The sequence below is a fragment of the Coffea arabica genome, chromosome 11c, assembly GCF_036785885.1.
Source record: "Coffea arabica cultivar ET-39 chromosome 11c, Coffea Arabica ET-39 HiFi, whole genome shotgun sequence".
Lineage (NCBI taxonomy): Eukaryota > Viridiplantae > Streptophyta > Magnoliopsida > Gentianales > Rubiaceae > Coffea > Coffea arabica.
In genome coordinates this window covers 10,509,454-10,530,397 of record NC_092330.1, presented here as the reverse complement: position 1 = coordinate 10,530,397, position 20,944 = coordinate 10,509,454, and the positions used below count along the sequence as shown (strand labels likewise).

General features: G+C 37.6%; 1 protein-coding gene across 3 annotated transcripts; it reads right to left on the bottom strand.

The window, feature by feature from the left end:
- Positions 1–7,599: 7,599 nt before the first annotated feature.
- LOC113715910 (uncharacterized) lies at positions 7,600–20,944 on the bottom strand. 3 transcript variants are annotated; one of them, XM_072071071.1, is made up of 3 exons: positions 20,233–20,944; positions 15,566–15,625; positions 7,600–14,901 (listed from the first exon to the last, which is right to left on the bottom strand). In XM_072071071.1, exon 3 carries the CDS (start codon positions 12,241–12,243, stop codon positions 8,656–8,658), a length of 3,588 nt encoding a protein of 1,195 aa, XP_071927172.1. In that variant the 5' UTR covers positions 12,244–14,901; positions 15,566–15,625; positions 20,233–20,944; the 3' UTR covers positions 7,600–8,655. The 3 variants fall into 3 exon arrangements, with proteins under 3 accessions (XP_071927172.1, XP_027096015.2, XP_071927173.1); XM_027240214.2 differs by lacking the exon at positions 20,233–20,944 and adding an exon at positions 17,256–18,108; XM_072071072.1 differs by having other exon boundaries at positions 7,600–15,625.

The following is a 20,944-nucleotide window of genomic DNA, read 5'->3' as shown; positions in this document are numbered from 1 at the left end:
AACTTGGAAAGGTATACGACTCATAGCTGAGTCTAAATTATGAATTCTGTTCACTTGGTTATTCTTAGGGCTTGTCTGATCAAGGAGGCAATCCAGGAGGAAACTTTTGATGCTATTTTTGCTTGAAATAGTGAGTGTTCCAACTGCAAGTTCCATGTTACTTGTTGCACAAATATGACCTGTATATGACTTGTTACTTGAATTGATTTGTTATTACATAGGTGAGTGTGTACTTTATCACACTCGACCTAACTTGACTGAATTCCTATTTTACTACTATAAGTGAATCGTTTACAAGTGAACTGAGATTCATGCGCATGAGTTGAATGTAACGGCCTGGATCCTAAACCCCATAGGCTAGTTAATCGAGTCGAGCCAGCAAGGGTCTGGTCGATTAGATAACGAACCCTGGGTCTACTATTTTGTCGAATGGAGTGTTATCTTCTCGACTAATTGGTATACTTGAGTATTACCACCATGTTTATGTATGGAGTTCGGGCCCGGTAGGGGGTTGATTGGTGGATGGAGGTTGGAGTTAAGTGGTGATCTACTGGACTTGTTATGATTCCATGGTTGACGGAGTGTCAACAGATTCTGAACAAGTTGTCACGGAACCTGTTCCCAAGAACAGACTGTATCCTTTTATATGCATGTGTTATCGGTTGTACATGGGTAAATGAGTTCTCTGGATGTTACGTTTTTTATGGAAAATGTGATCATGCTATCTTGTGAATGCTAAAATACCTAATTGCTTGTTGTTCTCTTGGAACCTCACTGAGCTTTTAGCTCATCCCTTTATTTGTTTTCCTTAACAGGGAACGAGGATGACAAGGACAAGAATAGTGCTAGTTGTAATAGGAAATCTTAATCTTGTATTTGGACGGCACAATATTATGGTATTAGTTTACCAGTTCTTATCTTTTAGTCTGTATTTTGGTTTGTACATTCGGATGATTGGTAGCATGTAGATGTTATATTGAAGAGTTTAGTATTGTTGATTTTCTATCCAAAGAATAAGGAATTCAAAAGTTGTAGTCCTTATTTTAAGTAATTGAAATCCTATTTATACTTAGAGAAGTGATTGAACTACTTGCATTTCATTTCGCTTAGTCGTAGACATAAGTATGGAGTTTTTGTGAAGTGGGATGGCTTGTAATATCTATTGGGGAGTTTCATTCTTAATTTGAAGTTAATGTTATCTCTGAAATTAATATTAGTGAGTGAGTCCTGGCGAGAGTTAGGCAGGCGGTCCGCTAACCTCTGGGGTTCGCCCTTGAGGGAAGTGGGGTCATCACAGGTGGTATCAGAGCTCTTAATGAGCTCAAGCCAGGAGAGGGCTCTCGGACTGTGGGGATTGGCCTATTTAGTGTTGAACTAATTACTATTGTTAAGGGAATTAGATATGTACATCAGGTAGGGACCTCAAATATAGGTGTGTTACTCTTGGGACTGGCCAGTTTGAGCTGTGAATTATCCTATTGTCAGATTCTTATACCCGAGTACCAGATATTTCATTCAATGGTGTATTTGCAAATTGTGAAGAATTTAGTATATTGCATTATGATGGGACTAGAAAGCATGATTAAATTTGACAAAGTAGAATCGAAATGACCAAGTCTAGCTTTTGAAAGTTAAAAGTGAAGAGCCAATAGTGAGATCTTGAAGATTAGTGCCAATTCTATTTTTAAGATGAATAATTTTACTAGTCGTTCAATGGTAAATGGAGTATATGCCATCTCTTACCCAAAATATAGGTTTAGACTTAGAATTTGAGTGAAATTGTAGTTTAAGTAAGAACTATGTAGTTGTGAACAACTCTAAACCTTGAGGAGAGTTTTCAAAATTGAGGTGAGATAAGTTTGACGAATTTGCCATGTGAGGTGAGTTCTCGATGACATTGTGGCTCCTTAAATTTTATTGGAGGATTATTTGGGGCTAATGTCCAATAGGATAAAGATAACTAGTTGTTAGGTTATTAGAAAAGCCAATGTATGAAATGTTTGAGATCATTTAGAATACTTAAGAGCCATTGATGTACCTAAGTAATGAGCATGTTATTTGATTTGATATTAGACGTAGTAGATCTACAATTTATTAAGGAATTGTGATTAGTTTTACTAATGGGGTAATTGGATTAGTGAATGCACTTGAACAATTGTCACCTTGACTATGTTGGGATAATTATACACGGTAGTCAGTATAAAATAAACGTCTATTAATGGATAAGAGTAAGTCAAGACTCAGGTTCATGGTGTTTTAACTATTAAGGCAAGGCTTAGATGGATGACATAAGAAAATGAATTATTTTGCAGTGGAATTCAGAGAAATGTAATACATGGAGTAGGTGGTGATTATTATGGCAATGATGCTATCGTTGCAGTTTATGAGTCTAAAGAAATATTTATCGTAACATGTTTACAAGTTGTGGATATAACAGTTATTGATAACAAGAAGCAGGAAAGGGTGACAACATGAATAATATTTTAAAGTTAGTAAATTTGATCTATTTGTCAGCTCATACGTTTAGAAGAAAGGACAGACTAATGATGAAGCCATGACTTGATAGATTCAGTGAATGGGATGATATTATTGGGATAATTGAACATAAAAAAAAACTAAACTTTTGTGAATAAAGGTAGGAATTTCAGGGATCTACCAGCTTTATTATGGATAGAAACCAATAGGTTGGGATGATTGAGTCGGAACTTTGCCATGTTTGGATATTGAATGTACTTAAAAAGACTTGTTTGACTTCTTATTAAAGTGTACTTGAGCTTGATATATGCTGTAATTGACTTTGTTATGTGGTGTAATTTAATTGGTCATGAATTTGCTTTGTAGTAATGATATATATGGAGTGAATGTGTTTCTAGGTTACAGCTACCTCCAATTGTACGCATGCATAATTGATTATTAGACATTTGTAAATTGACTAGTTGTGAGAGATATAGAGTTTAGGGAACGATAATGTGAGGCTCAAAATGTTAGCATAGGTATAGATTATTTAATTAGGTATAATGCCCAGTTGAATTGTATAACTAAAGAAATTGAATTTTATATGCTTGGGAAAGTAGCCGATATGCGAGATACAAGAGTTCAATGATGAAGGGCCAATGGTGTATTTAGGTCATGACTACAGGAATTGTTTTTGGACTAGGAATAGTAGATTGGCGAATTACTAGGTGATGTTTGCTACTTTGGATTGGCTTTACTAATAATATATTTGAATTTGTTCATGTATTTGAAGAGTTTTGTACCTCGACTAATTTGAGAGGCCGATGATATATGATTTATGTGAGAAAGAATGTATCTACTTGATGAACACAGGACTTGATACTTGATATTTTTCCCTAGTGATAGTCAATGTTTGTCTTTGATTGGAGTTTTATATGTGTTGTGCATTACTATTCTTGAGTTTAAGTGAGAATTCTTTCTTTGTGGTCCGTAATAAAGGAAATTCAATTAGAAAGCGGTAGTACACGTATAGGGATTTAATTGTAGACATGATCAGAGATTTGCATAATAGACTAGTTGCCAGTGCATAGTGTATGAAACCAACATTTAGTAAATGTAGCAAACAAGTTTCGTAGCTATGGTTCCTTTTCATCGAGTTTTAATTTTATATCCGTTGGAACACTCACCATTACGTTCATACGACTATCCCTCAAGTAAACTTTAGTAGAAGCATCTAGGGTAGTAGGAAGCTACTTTGGAGTTGAGGAAAAACCCTGTAGAATCAAGCTTTGTATGAGCAAAGGTTGGAATTTCGAGGATGAAATTCGTTTAAGGGGGGAAGATTGTGAGAACCCGAAAATTATATTTATATTTATATTCTCCAAAAGTTTTATATATATATATATATATATATATATATATATATATTTTTATTCTAATCTAATTGCCTTGAATCTTTGGTTAATCTAACGGTTGAATCATGATTTTACTCCTATTACCTCATTCAATTTATTGCATGTTTGTTTTCTTGGGGTGATATACCAATTCGTCCAACTAGCGAGGTAGGTGCGATAAATTTTGTGAACTAGAGGGAGATTTGTACAAAAGGGGTTATTGTGCTACAAGGTGTTTTCGAAACGTATTTGTTTTGAAATTTTCTACTTTGAATGAATTATATTTCTTAGTAATTGGAAAATGATTTATATATGATTTTATACCTTCTTGTTTCCGTCCTATAATTAAAAAAAAAAACATTTGCAAGGGTATAATTGAAGTAGGCAAACTTATTTGGTTGTGCAAACTCTATTTGAGTGGAAATGAAGGGTTAATCTTAGCTAATTACTTTTAGAATTATTGGATTTTTGACTTTGATCAAGACTAGTTTTAGTCTTCACTTTGGAAGCAAAATAGACCAAGACATTTCATTCCTTTTCTCACCTCTTCGCCGACAATGGAGTGGACAAATCAGCCATGATCTTCTTATCTTGACCAAGAGCTCCCTAGACCAGTCTTCAACCAAGAGAAAGTGAGGAATAATTTGCTCATTGCATGACTAGCCACAATTTTTGACCAAGTCAAAACAGCTTCCATTCCTTCTTATTTCCATTCAGCTTAACCGAAAGCCAATTTCCCCTTTCTTCACTTCAGGTTGGAGCCGAGAGAGAGAAGAGAGTTGAGAAAAAAAACTTCATCCTCTCCTTCTTATCGTCAGCCAAGAGTTAAGGCTGATTTAGCCATGGTAATTCCACAAAATCTCCCTATTTCGTCAAGCCTAAACTATGAGTGAGAAAGAGACAAGAAAGCCATATTGGGAGATGAAGAAATGGAGGAAACCTGGACCGAAGGAGAAGGAAGTGGACAGCCTGCATTTTTTTCAGCTTGCTTGAACCATGGAGGAATCAAGAAGGTGAGCCAACTTCTAGCTTGATTTGTGGCAGAAAAATAAGGTAATATAGCTGAAAAACTTCAATCTTTCCTTATACTTTAAAGAGATGTGAATACATGTTTGATTTGAAGTACTTTAAAGAGATGTGAATACATGTTTGATTTGAAGTTTGATAGAGGTAGAAACTAGTGGAAGTAGCTTGTTTGTAGCTGGAAAGTTTCCAAGTTGAATCGAACTAGTCAAGGCTGCCATCTCTTTTAGCTTTTGGTTTATTTTGCTGGATGTTTGCTAGGGAATCAGTTATTCTTTGGATAGCTGAATATTGGCAGAAATATTTCATGTATGCAATAGTTTTGGCTGCTGGAATTTTTAAGATGAAGCCGAGAGAGTTGAGCTATCAATTTTCAACCCTTATTTGCAATTTTTGTTAAGTTTTGCTAGGAAATGCTCGATTAATACCATACCTTATATTATAAACATGTGATTGTGTGACTTCTGGATGAAGCTAAGTAAGAAAGGTGTTGTTTTGATGTAAAAAAAAAGTGAAGACAGCTTGAGGAAAATTGGAGGAACTTTGCTCCATCCTTGTCACAGCTTGCTGTCTCGTCCGTTTGAGGAGTTTCCACTAGGAAGTCACACTCTAACTATTATATTTCTTGTTTTGTATGATATATAGCATGTTGGTTTTGATCTTGGTTGCAAATTGCTGGTTTAGAGGTGAGATTTGCAGAGATAAAGTTGAAATAACTCTTGTGAAAGCTGGAAATTCGGGTAACAGTCACCTCTGGACAGTTTTAGTAAACGGATCATAACATAGTGTTGAAAAATCGAAATTGAGTGCCGTCAATTGCGTTTGAAACCAAGACTCATAGATCTTTCTAACGGTATAAAATTCGAGCTGTGGTTCATTTTACATATGCACCAGAAAATCAGCAAAGTTGACTGAAAAATCGGTCATGAACAAGTAAAAATTGGGATGTTGTGGTAACTTGTGACTCAATTTGGATTAACTTATGAACCAAATATCCTTGAGATGTCTTCTAAAAATTGTTAGTATTTCAAGTCTAGTTTTAAACGAGATAATTTGTATGAGTTTTTGACATTTATAACTTAAGTTATGGTTTTTTCTAAAGAAAGAATGCTTGCTGGAATTTCAGCTTTGATCGCTAAATTTTTCAAGATGATGTTAAGCTCAATTTGCTCAAAACACCCTAGAGACTTTTAATCTACAAGTATGTGTTGGAAATAAACCAAAACCATGGACCTTAAGTGGTTTAAACTCCATTTATTTCACTGTTTTCATAGCTGGAATTCTACTCAAGGCTGACCGAAAGAGATAGTGATTTTGTTTAGCTTTACAATTAGCTTTGTGTGGTGAAATCATCTTGTTAATGTCTTAAACATATGATTAGACATTAATTTTGGTATAAATAGTGAATTGAAGTAGAAAATGAAAGGTTGAGAGGTGAAAACTTCACTTTTACATGTTTCATGTCCCAAGCGATAAATTTCCAGTTTTAGTTGAGGAAAATGAGTGTTAATATGTTAATATCATGTTTAATATAAATGTTAGCCATGTCATGGGATTTTTCTAGTTTGTACATGTTCTATTAGTTTGCTTATGGAAATTTCAGCTTGTAGAGTTGAACTTTTGCTTGATGGCCAGCCTTGGTATGGAGACATGTGAGTTGAATACTTGTCTATTTTTTGTGGCTTTATGGTTTGAAACTAGTAGCTTGTATAGCCTATCATTTGTGGTCTTGATTTGGATGGTTTGGCCATGAAATTTGGTATTGAATTTGGAGAGGAAATATAGGATAAAACAGGGGTGATGCTGTCCAAATTTTGGGGCAGCTTACTACCTTGATTTTGGACTGATTTGGTGATGTACTTGCCTAATATGTTTAGTGAACCTTTAAGCTTTGCTTATGTATTGCATTTTGGTTGAAATGGAAGGGTTTCATTGGGATTTTCTTCCAAATTGCTGGCTAAAATTGTGCTTGTTTGTCGATGGAGAGTGTAGCCTATTACATTGTTGTTTTTCTAACCTTTTAGTAATTGGCTTTGGCCAAAACTTGTTCCAAACTTTGGAGGAGCCTTTTGTGCGTGAATTTGAAGGAAAACTATGAAGATTGGGAGGTGAAAACCTCATGATTGTACTTGTTTCATGGCTGCGAAAAATTCTGATTTGGAGGGCAGTTTTGCACCTTGCTACCTTTTAGCCTCAACGTCTTTAGTTTGAAAGTCTTTTGGACACAACCTCGCTGACTTGACTTGAGAAATCCTTGTTTCTTTCATTGGTTCGCCGCTGGAAAATTTCCCGCCATGAAGCAAATAAGGAACTTGTTGGTTATTCATGTTTCTTGAGTCCAAAATGCTCTCATACGCTTCAAAACCCTACTTGAGTTTTTGCCCTAGAACATACTTAAATTTTTCCTTGGTTTGCATTCTAAATATGGCTGTGTATGTTGGTTTTGAAAAAAAAAATTTTAACTTGGAAAGGTATACGACTCATAGCCGAGTCTAAATTATGAATTCTGTTCACTTGGTTATTCTTAAGGCTTGTCTGATCAAGGGGGCAATCCAGGAGGAAACTTTTGACGCTATTTTTGCTTGAACTAGTGAGTGTTCCAACTGCAAGTTCCATGTTACTTGTTGTGCAAATATGACCTGTATATGACTTGTTACTTGAATTGATTTGTTATTACATAGGTGAGTGTGTACTTTATCACACTCGACCTAACTTGACTGAATTCCTATTTTACTACTATAAGTGAATCGTTTACAAGTGAACTGAGATTCATGCGCATGAGTTGAATGTAACGGCCTGGATCCTAAACCCCATAGGCTAGTTAATCGAGTCGAGTCGGCAAGGGCCTGGTCGATTAGATAACGAACCCTGGATCTACCGTTTTGTCGAATGGAGTGTTATCTCCTCGACTAATTGGTATACTCGAGTATTACCACCACTGTTTATGTTTGGAGTTCGGGCCCGGTCGGGGGTTGATTGGTGGATGGAGGTTGGAGTTAAGTGGTGATCTACTGGACTTGTTATGATTCCATGGTTGACGGAGTGTCAACAGATTCTGAACAAGTTTTCACGGAACCTGTTCCCGAGTCAGACTGTATCCTTTTATATGCATGTGTAATCGGCTGTACATGGGTAAATGAGTTCTCTGGATGTTACGTTTTTTATGGAAAATGTGATCATGCTATCATGTGAATGTTCTCTTAGAACCTCACTGAGCTTTTAGCTCATCCCTTCATTTGTTTTCCTTAACAGGGAACGAGGATGACAGGAACAAGAATAGTGCTAGTTGTAATAGGAAATCTTAATCTTGTATTTGGACGGCACTGTATTATGGTATTAGTTTACCAATTCTTATCTTTTGGTCTGTATTTTAGTTTGTATATTCGGATGATTGGTAGCAGTAGATGTTATATTGAAGAGTTTAGTGTTATTGATTTGCTATCCAAAGAATAAGGAATTCAAAAGTTGTAGTCCTTATTTTATGTAATTGAAATCCTTTTTATACTTAGAGAAGTGATTGAACTACTTGCATTTCATTTCGCTTAGTCGTAGACATAAGTATGGAGTTTTTGTGAAGTTGAATGGCTTGTTTTTTTTTTTTTTTTTTTAATTGTGTCATTCATACTGTTTTTTTTTTAATCTCGTTTTTTATTCAATACAAAATCATAAAAGTTAGAAGATTTGCAGCATGTCCATGAACAAAAGACTTGACCTATCCTCACCTTTCCCCCCTTTTTCCTAAACCAGTACATGGAAACATCACTAAACACAAGCACGCCGGCGCTCAAGAAGCACGGAAGTTAGGATAGCCAAGCCTATCCAACCTAAGGTCTCCTCGAACCAAACGCGGCAATTGCGCAAACGAGTTATAGATAACAGTAGAGCCGGTATCTGTCCCAATCTTAGAAAGCCGATCTGCTGGCACATTCGCTTGGCGATAACAGTGGGAGACAGCTTGAAAAGCATTCCGAAAGGCAAGCAACTCGTCCAGCTCTCGTTGCAAGGCCCATGGGCATCTACCAACCCCTGTGACCATTTGGACTAAAAGAATGGAATCAGACTCCAGGTGCAAGCAACAAAAGCCTCGCGTGACACACAACTTAATCCCAAATAACAAGGCCTTCAATTCTGAATGTAGGCTCGTCGTCTCTCCCCAATAACCCGCAAAACCAAGTCTGAAAATTCCTGCACTATCTCGCAAAATCCCACCACCTCCACTCCTCCCCGGATTCCCTAAGGAGCACCCATCAGTGTTCAGTTTTAGGAGGGTAGAAGCCGGAGGCAGCCACCTGACTAATGTGACCCTCATTTCCTTCTTCCACCCCATCAGTGAAATGTGTAGTCGATGCCACGAATAACGTCCCACCCCCATATCCTTAAAGTGCACCTGAAGAATATCACAGAGATCCGAAAGAATAAAGCCATGTACCTGTATCGCTGACAACACCTTTCCTTCCCACACCGCCACATTCCTAGCCTTCCAAAGATGCCAACAAATAAGCGAAGGCAATATCTGATACAACAATTTCATCAACTTGTTCTTAGCCGGGCGCATCCACCATTGAATGACTGCATGTTTTACCGTTGAGACATGTGCAAAGTCTCCTGCCTCTACCTGAAAAGAATTCCATACCCACCGTGGGACATCTCCAGCACAAAAGACATGATCAACTGACTCCACCGCTGGGTTGACACAGCAAGAACACCGAGATGGACCGCAGACACCCCGCCTCTGCAGCGATTCCATCACAGGCAGGCGGCCCGATAACATCCTAATCATAAAAAAAGAGATTTTTACAGGCAAAGCTGACAACCAAATATTAGAGGAGAAGATGGAAATGTTGGAATCCTGTCGGACCAAATTATATGCAGATGAGAAGGAGAAGGAACCAGTTGTCTCCAAGTCCCACACCATCCTATCTGGGCGTGTAGAAAAAATATCAGGAGGGCGTATTTGCATAATCCTAGAAACAATGCTATCAGGTAGCCATTGATGAAGCATCGAAACGTTCCAGCTCCCATTCGACACGAAGTCCGCTACGACGTGATCACCAAAATTCTCAACCTGTTGACACAACGACCCTGCACCCATCCAATTCTCATGCCAAAAGTCCACCATTCCATTCTGCAACACCCACTGGATATGGGAATCTGCCAGAGCCTGGCACCTGACCAGCCTCCTCCAGGTGGGAGATTGAAAGCGCTGAAGTTCCGCTTCACACGCATGACCGCCATGGAGGTATTTAGCGTGCATAAATTCTGCCCAGAGGGATAAACATTGCCTGAGGGACCACCATAGCTTCGCTGAAAATGTCTCCAACACATCCGCCAGGGACCGCACGCCAATCCCCCCTTCATCAAGCGGTTTGCACATAGTCTCCCATCTAATCCAATGGTAGCGATTACCCCCCTCAGACCTTCCCCAAAGGAAATTTGCAAAAACCTTCTCGAGGGTATGAAGCACACCCTTTGGAGGATCCGTGACAGCAAGGATGTGTAGAGGCAACGACGACAAAACACTCCTGATTAAAACCAAACGCCCACCAGGCGACAATAACTTTTCCTTCCACGATAGAACCCGCTTTGCAACTGAGGAGCAGATGTCCAAGAAGTAGCTACATCTCCGTCTTCCGGAATAGAGAGTACATCCCAGATACTTAAGTGGGAGGGACTTGGCCTGAAAACCAGAAACTTGTGACACCACACGTCGACGAGCAGGGCTCAACTTATCATGAGTAACAAAGCAACTCTTCAGACAATTTACCTGCTGCCCAGACATACTACAATACATCCCCAATACCCTCATAACATGCCGCAAAGTACTCTTAACCCCGCTACAAAAAATAATTACGTCATCTGCAAAAGCTAGATGTGTAATGGCAGGACATCTGGAAGGAATCTTAAACGGCAGGAATCCGCACTGGCCAACCAAAGAGTTAAGCAACCTAGACAGGACCTCTGCCCCAATAACAAAAAGAGCCGGTGAAATGGGGTCACCTTGTCGGAGCCCCCTAGTTGATTGGAAAAAGCCACAAGGAGAGCCGTTGACCAGAACCGAAAACCAAACATTGGAGATTAACCGCCAAATCATATCAATCCACCTCTCCGTGAAACCAAATCGACGCAGTACTTGTAACAAGAAAACCCATGAAATGCGGTCGTAAGCCTTGGCCATGTCCAACTTTAACACCACATTCCCTCCCCTATTAGAGCGACGAATTCCAGATATAAGCTCCTGAGCCAACAGAAAATTATCAGAGATATGCCTTCCTTTCACAAAGCCACTCTGCTGAGGGGAAATAATCTTCGGCAAGATCCATGCTAATCTGTCCGACAAGACCTTGGATATCACCTTATTGATAAAGTTACACAAGCTAATCGGACGGAATTGGGTAAAATCCTGCGGAGACTGGACCTTCGGAATCAGCACTATTGAAGTGGAAGATATACTCCTAGGCAGCACCTCTCCACAGAAGAAACTTACCACAGCCGCATGGACATCCTCTGCCACAATGTCCCATGCACACGTAAAAAACCTACCCGAGAACCCATCCGGCCCAGTCGCACTCCCACCATCCATTGCAAAAATCACTGACTTAACTTCTTCCTTAAAAGGGATCTCGTCTAGCATGTCATTATCCTGGTCCGTCAGCAATTTCGGTATAACATCAAGAGCATTAAAGGATGCACTAGGGGACTCTGCCGTAAATAACCGTTTAAAAAAGGATTCGGCTTCACTCTCAATGTCATCCGCAGACTCCAGCCAATCCCCAGTGGATGATTTAATCCGATGGATTACCGACCGTTGGTGGCGCTCTGCCACCACTGCATGGAAATATCTCGAATTTCGATCTCCATCCTTCAACCATTTGACCCTTGATTTTTGTTGCCAAAACATATGCTCCACCCCTTGCGACCGCCGAAGATGAGCCCGAGCCTTCTGTAATGCTACAAGCTTGTCTTCCGATGGATCAGTGTCATAGCTCAACTCAGCGTTGAGGGCCATGTCCTCTGCCACCCGTACCGAGCCAAAGATATCTCCGAAAACCTCCCGAGACCAGGCACGTAACACCATCTTGACACTTCGAAGCTTAGCAGCAAGGACCATTAACGGAGGCCCCGAGAAAGCCACGTTCCAGTTGCATCGGACCACATCCAAAAACCCAGGCTTAGATGCCCAAAAATTTAAGAAACGGAATGGCCTCGGCTTGTTGTCTAGTTTTGTCATAGCCGATAATAATAATGGCGCATGATCCGAAGGATCCCTAGATAAATGGCGAACGCTAAAAGCCAGAGCGAAATTAGAAGCAACTTGATTCATTAGCAACCTATCTAATGGGGATGGCTTGTTATATCTATTGGGGAGTTTCATTCTTAATTTGAAGTTAATGTTATCTCTGAAATTAATGTTAGTGAGTGAGTCCTGGCGAGAGTTAGGCAGGCGGTCCGCTAACCTCTGGGGTTCGCCCTTGAGAGAAGTGGGGTCGTCACAGTGACGGAAGCTACCTCCTTCTTTGGTATTTTTTCTCCTCCAATCAATAAAAGAGACTCGCTATAATTTCATAGGATTTCTTGTAGGTTAAGAACAGGTGCTTGTTCAGGCAATTCGAGTACCACAAACACTGAAGGTTCACATTCAAACGGTATCACATCTAAGATAAAAGGATCAGCATTCTTCTCGACCTCCAAGGTTTCTTCTTCCAGTATGAATGGTTTTTCAATGACCCCTATTATCTCAGCTTCATCCACAATATATTGAGTTGGCTCCTCGATCTTCTCATCCACGATAATAACTCCAACAGTATCCTTGTGCGCAAGAAGAGGGTTCTTGCTAACACTCGGTCCTTGTTCATCTCTCCTTCTTAAAATTATGTCCCCGGCCTCGATCATATCTTGAATTTTATGCTTAAGCGCCCAACAATTGGCAGTAGAATGTCCAGGAGCTCTAGAATAATAAGCATAAAAAGATTGAGAATCATAACCAAGGGGAAACCTTCTAGGATAGACCTTAGAAGGTACTGTACCAATTTTTCCTGCAGTTTTGAGTTGTTCATAAAACTGATCAAGGGGTCGACCTAGATTGGTGAAAGTTCTGTATGGGGTTGGGTTTTGGACGTCATTGATTTGTTGATAATTGTAGTTCTGGTTGGCTGGTGAAACAGGTCTTGGATTATAAGGAGAGCGAGGTCTAGTTTGAAAATTAGGTGGAGAAATATGAAATGAGATTGTGGGTCTGTTTGGAAAATTTGGTCAGGGTCGAGAGTGGTTAATAGTGGTATGATAAATAGGTCGAGGGTATGGCTGGTATGGGTAACGGGGTGAGTAGGTGGGATATTGTTGGTATCTAGGTCGGGAAGAAAGACCTTGGTCTCAAACTCAATAAAGCCAGGTCTCCAAACCTTCAGACCAAAGGCGAAAGATCATCAATTCCAAAGCCTAAGAGTTGGTGGTTCAAGTGATCCCTTGGACATTACTACACGCACGTCGTGCCACGGCCATATGTCCAAGTGGATCGATTCTAGTCCTAACAGGATGGAGTGGTGTGACAACCACTAAAAGTAAAAAAAAAATGAGGGGTTATAAAATAAAATGTATGCACGTATGAAGTGCTCCTTTTTGAAGGGAGGGATTAAATACCATCCAATGTGGGTCAAGGTTCTAGGGTGGCTATTCCCCCCTCCCAAAATGCAAGCACGATAAACATAAATTAATGAAAGAAAATGAAACACATTATTCATCATATACACGTTCAATCGAGACGATTGAACGTGTTAAATGCAAGAAACCCTAAAAAGGAAAAAATGCAACCTAAAACCTCCAAATGTGACATATAAAAAGGTTAGAAAAAGAAAAAGATTAACTAAATCAAGTGCTCGGACTCTCTAAAGTCCCCAGTGGAGTCGCTAAGCTATCGCGCCCTATTTTTAAAGAAAAAATAAAATTACGAGTTTATAAAATGAATTTTTGATTTATTTTGAGTGAAAATGAATTTTTTTATTTGTAAAGAGTAAATAAAGAAAAAGGGCCTAAAATGGGACTTAAAAAGTGCGACGATTTTGACCCAAAATAATAGTTTAAAAAGGATTTTTAATAAAAAAATAGGAGTCGCCACTTGGTATTGGGTTAAGGTGTACCAAGTCACCTGAAATGAATTTTTAAATAAAAAAGTAGAAAAAACCCTTTTTAAACGATTCCAAGTTTTCGAAAATCAAGAGAAAGGGGCTAGGGAGTCACGGTTGAAGAAAGGGAAGGCGAGAATGAAATCCAAGTCACTCTTTCAACCTAACCAAGGTTAGTTGCATGATTTAGTCTAAAATTTTCTTCATTTAACCTATAATATTTATCACATTTGGATGTTACTATATGAATGCAAATCTAGACCTAGTAGATATCGGAAGGGTCCAAATATGTCTATTCGAATTTGATTGGTGCAAATCACATTAATTGTGATGCCCAATAGTGACTCTTTGAAGAGGTTACGAATATGCACAATATGAGATTCGAAAAAAAGAAAAGAAAAGAAAATAATAATATACAAAATAAACATGACTTAAAGGAATGCATCATACGGGTGCGGGGAGCTAACATTCGTGACTAGATTTTCCTTTTTATACAGAAGACACGAGCGTGCTAAGGCTAAGAGGCCATACTCGTCCATATCCCATATTTAAAGGGTTAATTCTGTAACGACCCCACATTCTCCTAGGGCATACCCTAGAAATTAGCGGATCGCCTGCCTGACTCTCGCCAGGGCTCACTTACTCACATTAACTTCAGAGATAACATTACCATTGGACAACTGAACATTCACTCTTAAGTACATCTTCAATCAATTTGAAACATAAATTTGTCCAATAAAAGAAACAAAATACCTATTCTAAATATCCATTCTTAATATCACACCAACTCAAACAAAAATTCAACCGTTTCAAAATTCAAAAGAGACCATGCCTACACTATATACACAGAATAACGGATCTTCCCAAAATAACTTTCTAGTTCCATCCAATCACTATTCAATCTCTGACTCCTGTAAGGAAAACAAACCTAAAAGGGTGAGCTTACGCCCGTGAGGTTTTCATGCAAGTGACATTTAATAATCACATGAATCAATACAATTAAGCAAGTAGTGCACATTTCACTGTACAATCACTTTCATTAGCAATTGAGGAAACACTTCACTGAACAATCACTTTTAAAAGGATACGGTGCTCGCATTAGAGCCACTTCAATGCACTACACACTCCGCCGAACTCCTCCTTATAACCTCCAAAACAATAAACACTTCCCTCACTTGGATGGCCATATCAATATCAGTAATCTGCTACTCCGTGGTAATACTCGAGCATACCAATACACTTACCCAAAGCTACCGTCCTATCCGACCGAGCCCCTTTTGCTAGCTCGAATAGTCCGTTGAACAAAGGGTTTCGGAGCCCAGTTCAGCCAGTGTGATAAAGTGCACACACGGCTTACAGTCATGCATACTTACAATATCACTTGATCAATTATCAACTTTCAAACTCAACTAAACCGAGTGCGATAAAGTACACACTCGACTTAAAAGGCGAGGGACAATTGAGATACACTTAGCAATAAATCACTTAGCAATATTTCATAATAAGCACATTTGCCATATAATTGCACTTAGGTAAACATAAGCAGTTTAACACATAAATTTGGAAAACACTCACCAAATATCCAAATAAATTACTCTCGAGTCTCGAGTCGGTTTTCTGGTTCACAGCTACTTCCTGGACAAGTTAATAATTCCAAATCAAATACATAGTTTGTAGATGTTTACTTATTGTTCTTACTTTATCACTTGAACTATTAAAATCAAGTTTGACTTTAAAGTACAAATATAATATATTCAATATTCATTTATCATTTTATTTTGAAACTTATTGACTTAATTGTTTTAATCAAGAATTATACATATACCAAGTTTATAGTCTTATAAAACGTTTAACCTAAGATTAAACCATTTTCTATCCAATATTCTAAGATTAAGGCAAATTGCCTTTTCATTCTTTTCTTTTTGGATTAAACTAGACTCCAAGTTGCCAATAGTTTAAATCTCGTTTAAATTTTACTAATTTTTCAGTTTTAAGTTCTTTAAAATACTCATAAAATAGTTTCAAGATACTATAAGATGCTCCATATAAATTCACAACCATTTAACATAAATTTTCAAAAGTTTCATGAGAGCTTCATCTCTTCACACATTCGGTCAGCCAAAGCAAGAATTTTGGATCAAATGTTTCTAAATCTTCAACAAATTCCATCTTTCACTTACTCAAATATTAGTCACTTAGTATACATTCTGTTCAACATGAACTAAGGTGAATAACTCATAATTTCAGCATGTTATTCGGCCAAAATCACATACAAAAGCTGTTATCAGCTATAGCATTCCCCAACTAAATTTTCTAGCAGTGTAACGGTCCAACATTTGTTGTTTTCTCAAGTCTTTCCTTTCACTTTCATGCCCCAACTAGACAGACAAATCACAAATTTCCAGTAATGTTATTTCAAGCTTTTAAGCAAATACTCTATTCTTTCACTTGCTTAAATCTCCATATACTTAAGTTACATTCATTCCAGCATATACCAAAGCAATTAGCATCTAGTTTCAACGGATTATTCAACCCAAAAGCCACAACTAATTCTGTCATTAGCTAAGTAAACCTTCAGCCATAAGACAGTTAATTATTCGGTTCGTTCTTCACATTTTCTTCAGTTTTAACTTCAACTCAACATGCAAAACATAATTAGCAAGCTACAAAGTAATCTTGAACAGCAAGTATAAAATTTTACAGCTGAACTTCGAAAGAAAGGCTGATCTGAAGTGTAACTCTCTCTTTCAGCCATGCTGGAAAAGTTTTGGCAGCAACTCAGTTTTTTAAAGCAAGACATTTCTCTATTATCTACTTCATTTCCCACTCAATCTAACATGCATGCTGAGACTAAACTATTATGCAGGGTATTAAGCTTCAACGTAAGAATTTGGAACCCAAAATCTGTCAAGAAATCTGGAAAATTTCGTATTTCCTCTCTTAGCCAACTAGATAGAAACTACCAGCTAATCTTAGCAAAGTTTTCACTCAAGCTATCAACTCTACTCTAGTTACTCAGGTAAGACAAGGAAATAACATATAGTTTAAGCTTCTAGCAGAAAATTACCCCATACTTTCGGTTAACAAGCTGCAGCAACAAACAACAACTCTCGGTTCCTACTTCCTACAACTTCAGTCCAGTTCCAATTTTTCTTCTTTATCAGATCTTCCTTCGGTTAAAACTTATTATTCCTTGCTAAACTAACATGAAGCCCATATATTCAGTTATATTCAAGAAATAAAAGGGTGGTTACAAGATTCTTACCTTTTTCTGCTAAGTTTTACTAGTGGCAGATTGCTCCTGCTCCTAGCTTCGGTTCCTCCTCACTATGGTAGCTGATATGTGAAATTCTAAGTTAGCTTCCTCCTCTTATCACTCACTCAGCTCTCTTACTCACTCGGTTGTGGCTAGAAGGAACTAGAAATGCTTCTTCACTCTCACTCTTTCTCACGGTTTTGGGTATGAAGAAGAAAGAAAGCTTCGTTCTCTGTTTTCTTTTCCTCTCACTCGATTGGGTTTTTGAGATAAAATGGGTGTGACCGAATCTCTCTCTCTCAGTTTTGTTCCTAATGCTTGGTTGGTAGGAAGAGAATTAAGCGTACTTCTTCACTCAGCTGATCACTCAATGTTCCTCCATTCGGTGGCTAATCATTCCAAGTTCCTCTCATTCGGTCGCTGCTTACTCAGCAGTTTCGGTGGTAAGTTCCTTCCTGGCAGCTGTCCAAATAACGGTTTCCCACCGCCCAATTATCAAACAACTCCTACTCCTTTTTCCTTTCCACCGTTTAGACAGCAGATAGTTGCCTTGCTTCCATTCGGTTCCTGTTTTGTCAAAATTCTAGTAGCTTGTTCCTTAATTGCATGGTAGTTTAACCGAATCCCCAAGATTAGTTCGGTCCTTTAATTTTAGTTCATTTATTTGCTACGAGGCCATAATTTTATTGTCTCACACGTTGACTCAAAATTTCGTTTGTTCTAATTTATATGTACCTTGAAAATTTTCGCTTATATCAATTTAGTAGATTTCCACACATTTGGCTTTAAGGAAAATTAATTAGTCATGTAACTTATTCAACTATATAATATATTCAAATTGCTCAAATTACAATATGCATATCATATGTTTATTTGATTCATATATATATATATATATATATATATATATATATATATATATTTTGCACCATTTTAGGATATTTCTAAATTCTCAATTTTTATATAAATTCAATTAGGCATTTAATTTAACCATTTATTCGTTATAATATTTCTAATATCAAAGTAATTAGAATAAAAGAAATTCATAGCGTACATATAAAAAAATTTTTTTCGAGTTTTCACAAATTCTCCTAATTTTGGTCAGGCAAATAATCTAACCTATTTCTAATTTTTCTAAATGAGATGCAAATCTAAATGTTATGTTTTATACATAGGGAAATATCATATAAAAGTGATAAAGATCCTAGAAAATATACATGAAATGTAGCGATTTGTCACACAAACATGATCTAACACGTAGACGGTCCCTAAGGGTCTAGCGTTGGACTAACCCATTCATCTAAATTCTCACTAGTGTTGGACTAGCGAGAAATCGAGGAAATAGGGTCACAACTAGCGTTGGACTAGTGTGGTGACGTCATGCATTTATTTATAATTAAATGAATCATATAAAAATATAATAAAAGCAAGTAAACACCCAAATCACATAAGCACATAGCACGTAAGCATGATATCTAGATGCAAAGACCCTAAGAAAACGAGTAAACACGTAAGCACACAAGCATACAAGCACACACAAGCAAATATAGACCTAACTATTACATTTGGGACCCTAACTACAATCTAAAGGGGGGTAAAGAATGAAATGAAATAAAATAATAATCTAACTATTACAATTTGGCATTTAATTGCCTCTCAAATAATCAAAAATTAAATTAAAATAAATATACAAAATTAAAAACAAGTAAAGTGAATAAACAAATAAATAAAATAAAATAAATAAAAAAACATTCAAAAAGCAAGCAATTAAGCACATAAAATCACATAGGAGCACATAGGATCAAGTAAACTCAAAATAAGGAGTAAAGTGTACCTCTCTTGAATTGGTGATCTAATGAAATGAAATTTCTCCTATTTACCCTCTAAAACAACAAACATGGTCAAAGTACCATTTAATTAACAAACAAAAGCAACAACATGTAAAGAAATGGAAATGATTATGAAATTGAACAATTAAAGCATTTAAATGAAAGTAAACAACCTATATTCAAGAATTTAAAACAAACAAAGACCTAATCGAAACAATTATAAAAGTTTTAAGGGGTCAAATTATTATTACAAATATTAGGGAGTGAAATCAAAGTAAAATAAAGCTCTTAAGACTAATTAAGTTCTAATTATCTCCTAAAACCAGAAAATGACTTTGTCTAAAACATGGTTAAAACATTAAAAGATTGATTGAATTTTTTTTTTAAAAAAAAAGTAAATTTGATTGATTTTCTCTAGTTTTGGGTCATAGTGAAATAAAGGAAAACTTGAGGGGTTAAAATGTAATTTTTGGAAAAATTTTCATGCATCTTCGAAGAGGCTTTCTTCTTCATTGTTCTGCAACTGAAAGCCTTTGCAATTTTCTTCTGGGTTTCATGAAGCAAACTTCCCTTCGCATAAAATCTCAACCAAACACCAAAACTTTAATCTAAGCAACAAAGCACAGAAATTCAACATCCAAACAAGCCCAAAAACTCAGAATGGGAACATGCAATTCTGGAAAACTTTTGCAACCTTCTGTATTACTACTACGAACAACAAAAGCAGCATTTTTTACTAACCCAACATCAAACCATCATTTAATCTTGTGTAGAAAAGAAAAATAAAACCTTTTTCCATGAAATACAAAGGCTAGATTCAATAATAAGGCAACCAGCCACAAAAACTCCAAACCCAACACAAGATTATGCAACTCAGGTTTCAAACAAGAGAACCGCAAGATAACAAGGGAAGAAAAATGAAGATTTTGATGCAAAGTCGCGAGATTAGCTGCATGATTCTTTCAGTTTCCTCTCCTAAACATGTCAAAGACTAACAAGACAAACGTTTAACTGGTGTACATGAGGATCTAAAAGATAATGGCTCAGTCACGGCTCGAGCATCGACTACAGCAAAACAACTCAAGATTCACAGCTTATGCGCTTGGATTCTCATAAAAAATGGTATTAAAGCAACAAAAGGGAGAAGCTAAGGTTACCTTGGAACCTTTGCAAAGAAGATCGAACGTGAAAGTCGTCCAAAAGATCACGCCAATCTGGAAACGAAGTTCAAGAAGGTTGCTGCAGAAAATTTCAACACTGACGAGAGCAGCGCTTTGGGTCACGATCTGGCTAGCTTAGAGCAGTTTTCTCCCAGAAATTTGTGAACAAAATTCCTTCTACTGTCTCCCAAGAAGGTGCAGAAACCACAACATCCCTAAAAAAGTTAGAATCGAAGCCTAACTTTGGTCCAGAATTAGGATTGCTCGTCAGCCTGGTGAAGAAAGTTTTTTTTCCCGTTATTATCTCTCCTTTTCCTTTCTTTTCTTGTTTTTTTTCCTTTTTCCAGTTTCTCTCTTCCTCCCTTACTCTCCCAGATTCCCTCTTTCTCTTCCCTTCTTTCTCTTCTCCTTTCCATTTTCTTCCTCTCTTCCTTTCTTTCTTCTTCCCGAAACCCTCTTTTCCCTTTTCTCTCCTTCCCTGCCCGAAACCACTTCTTGTTTCTTCCTCAGCCTTTCTCCACTGCCCGAAGCTCTTATCACTCTCCCTCTTGGTTCCAGATACTTCCTCCAGCCCCCAAGCTCTCCTTTTTCGCGGTTTTTCTTTTTTCCTTCCCTTTTTCTTTCACTCTTACCCGAAGCCCCTCTCTCTTGTTTCTTCCTCATTTTTCCAGATTTTTCCCCAAGCTCCACCTGTCCTAGCCACCTATCC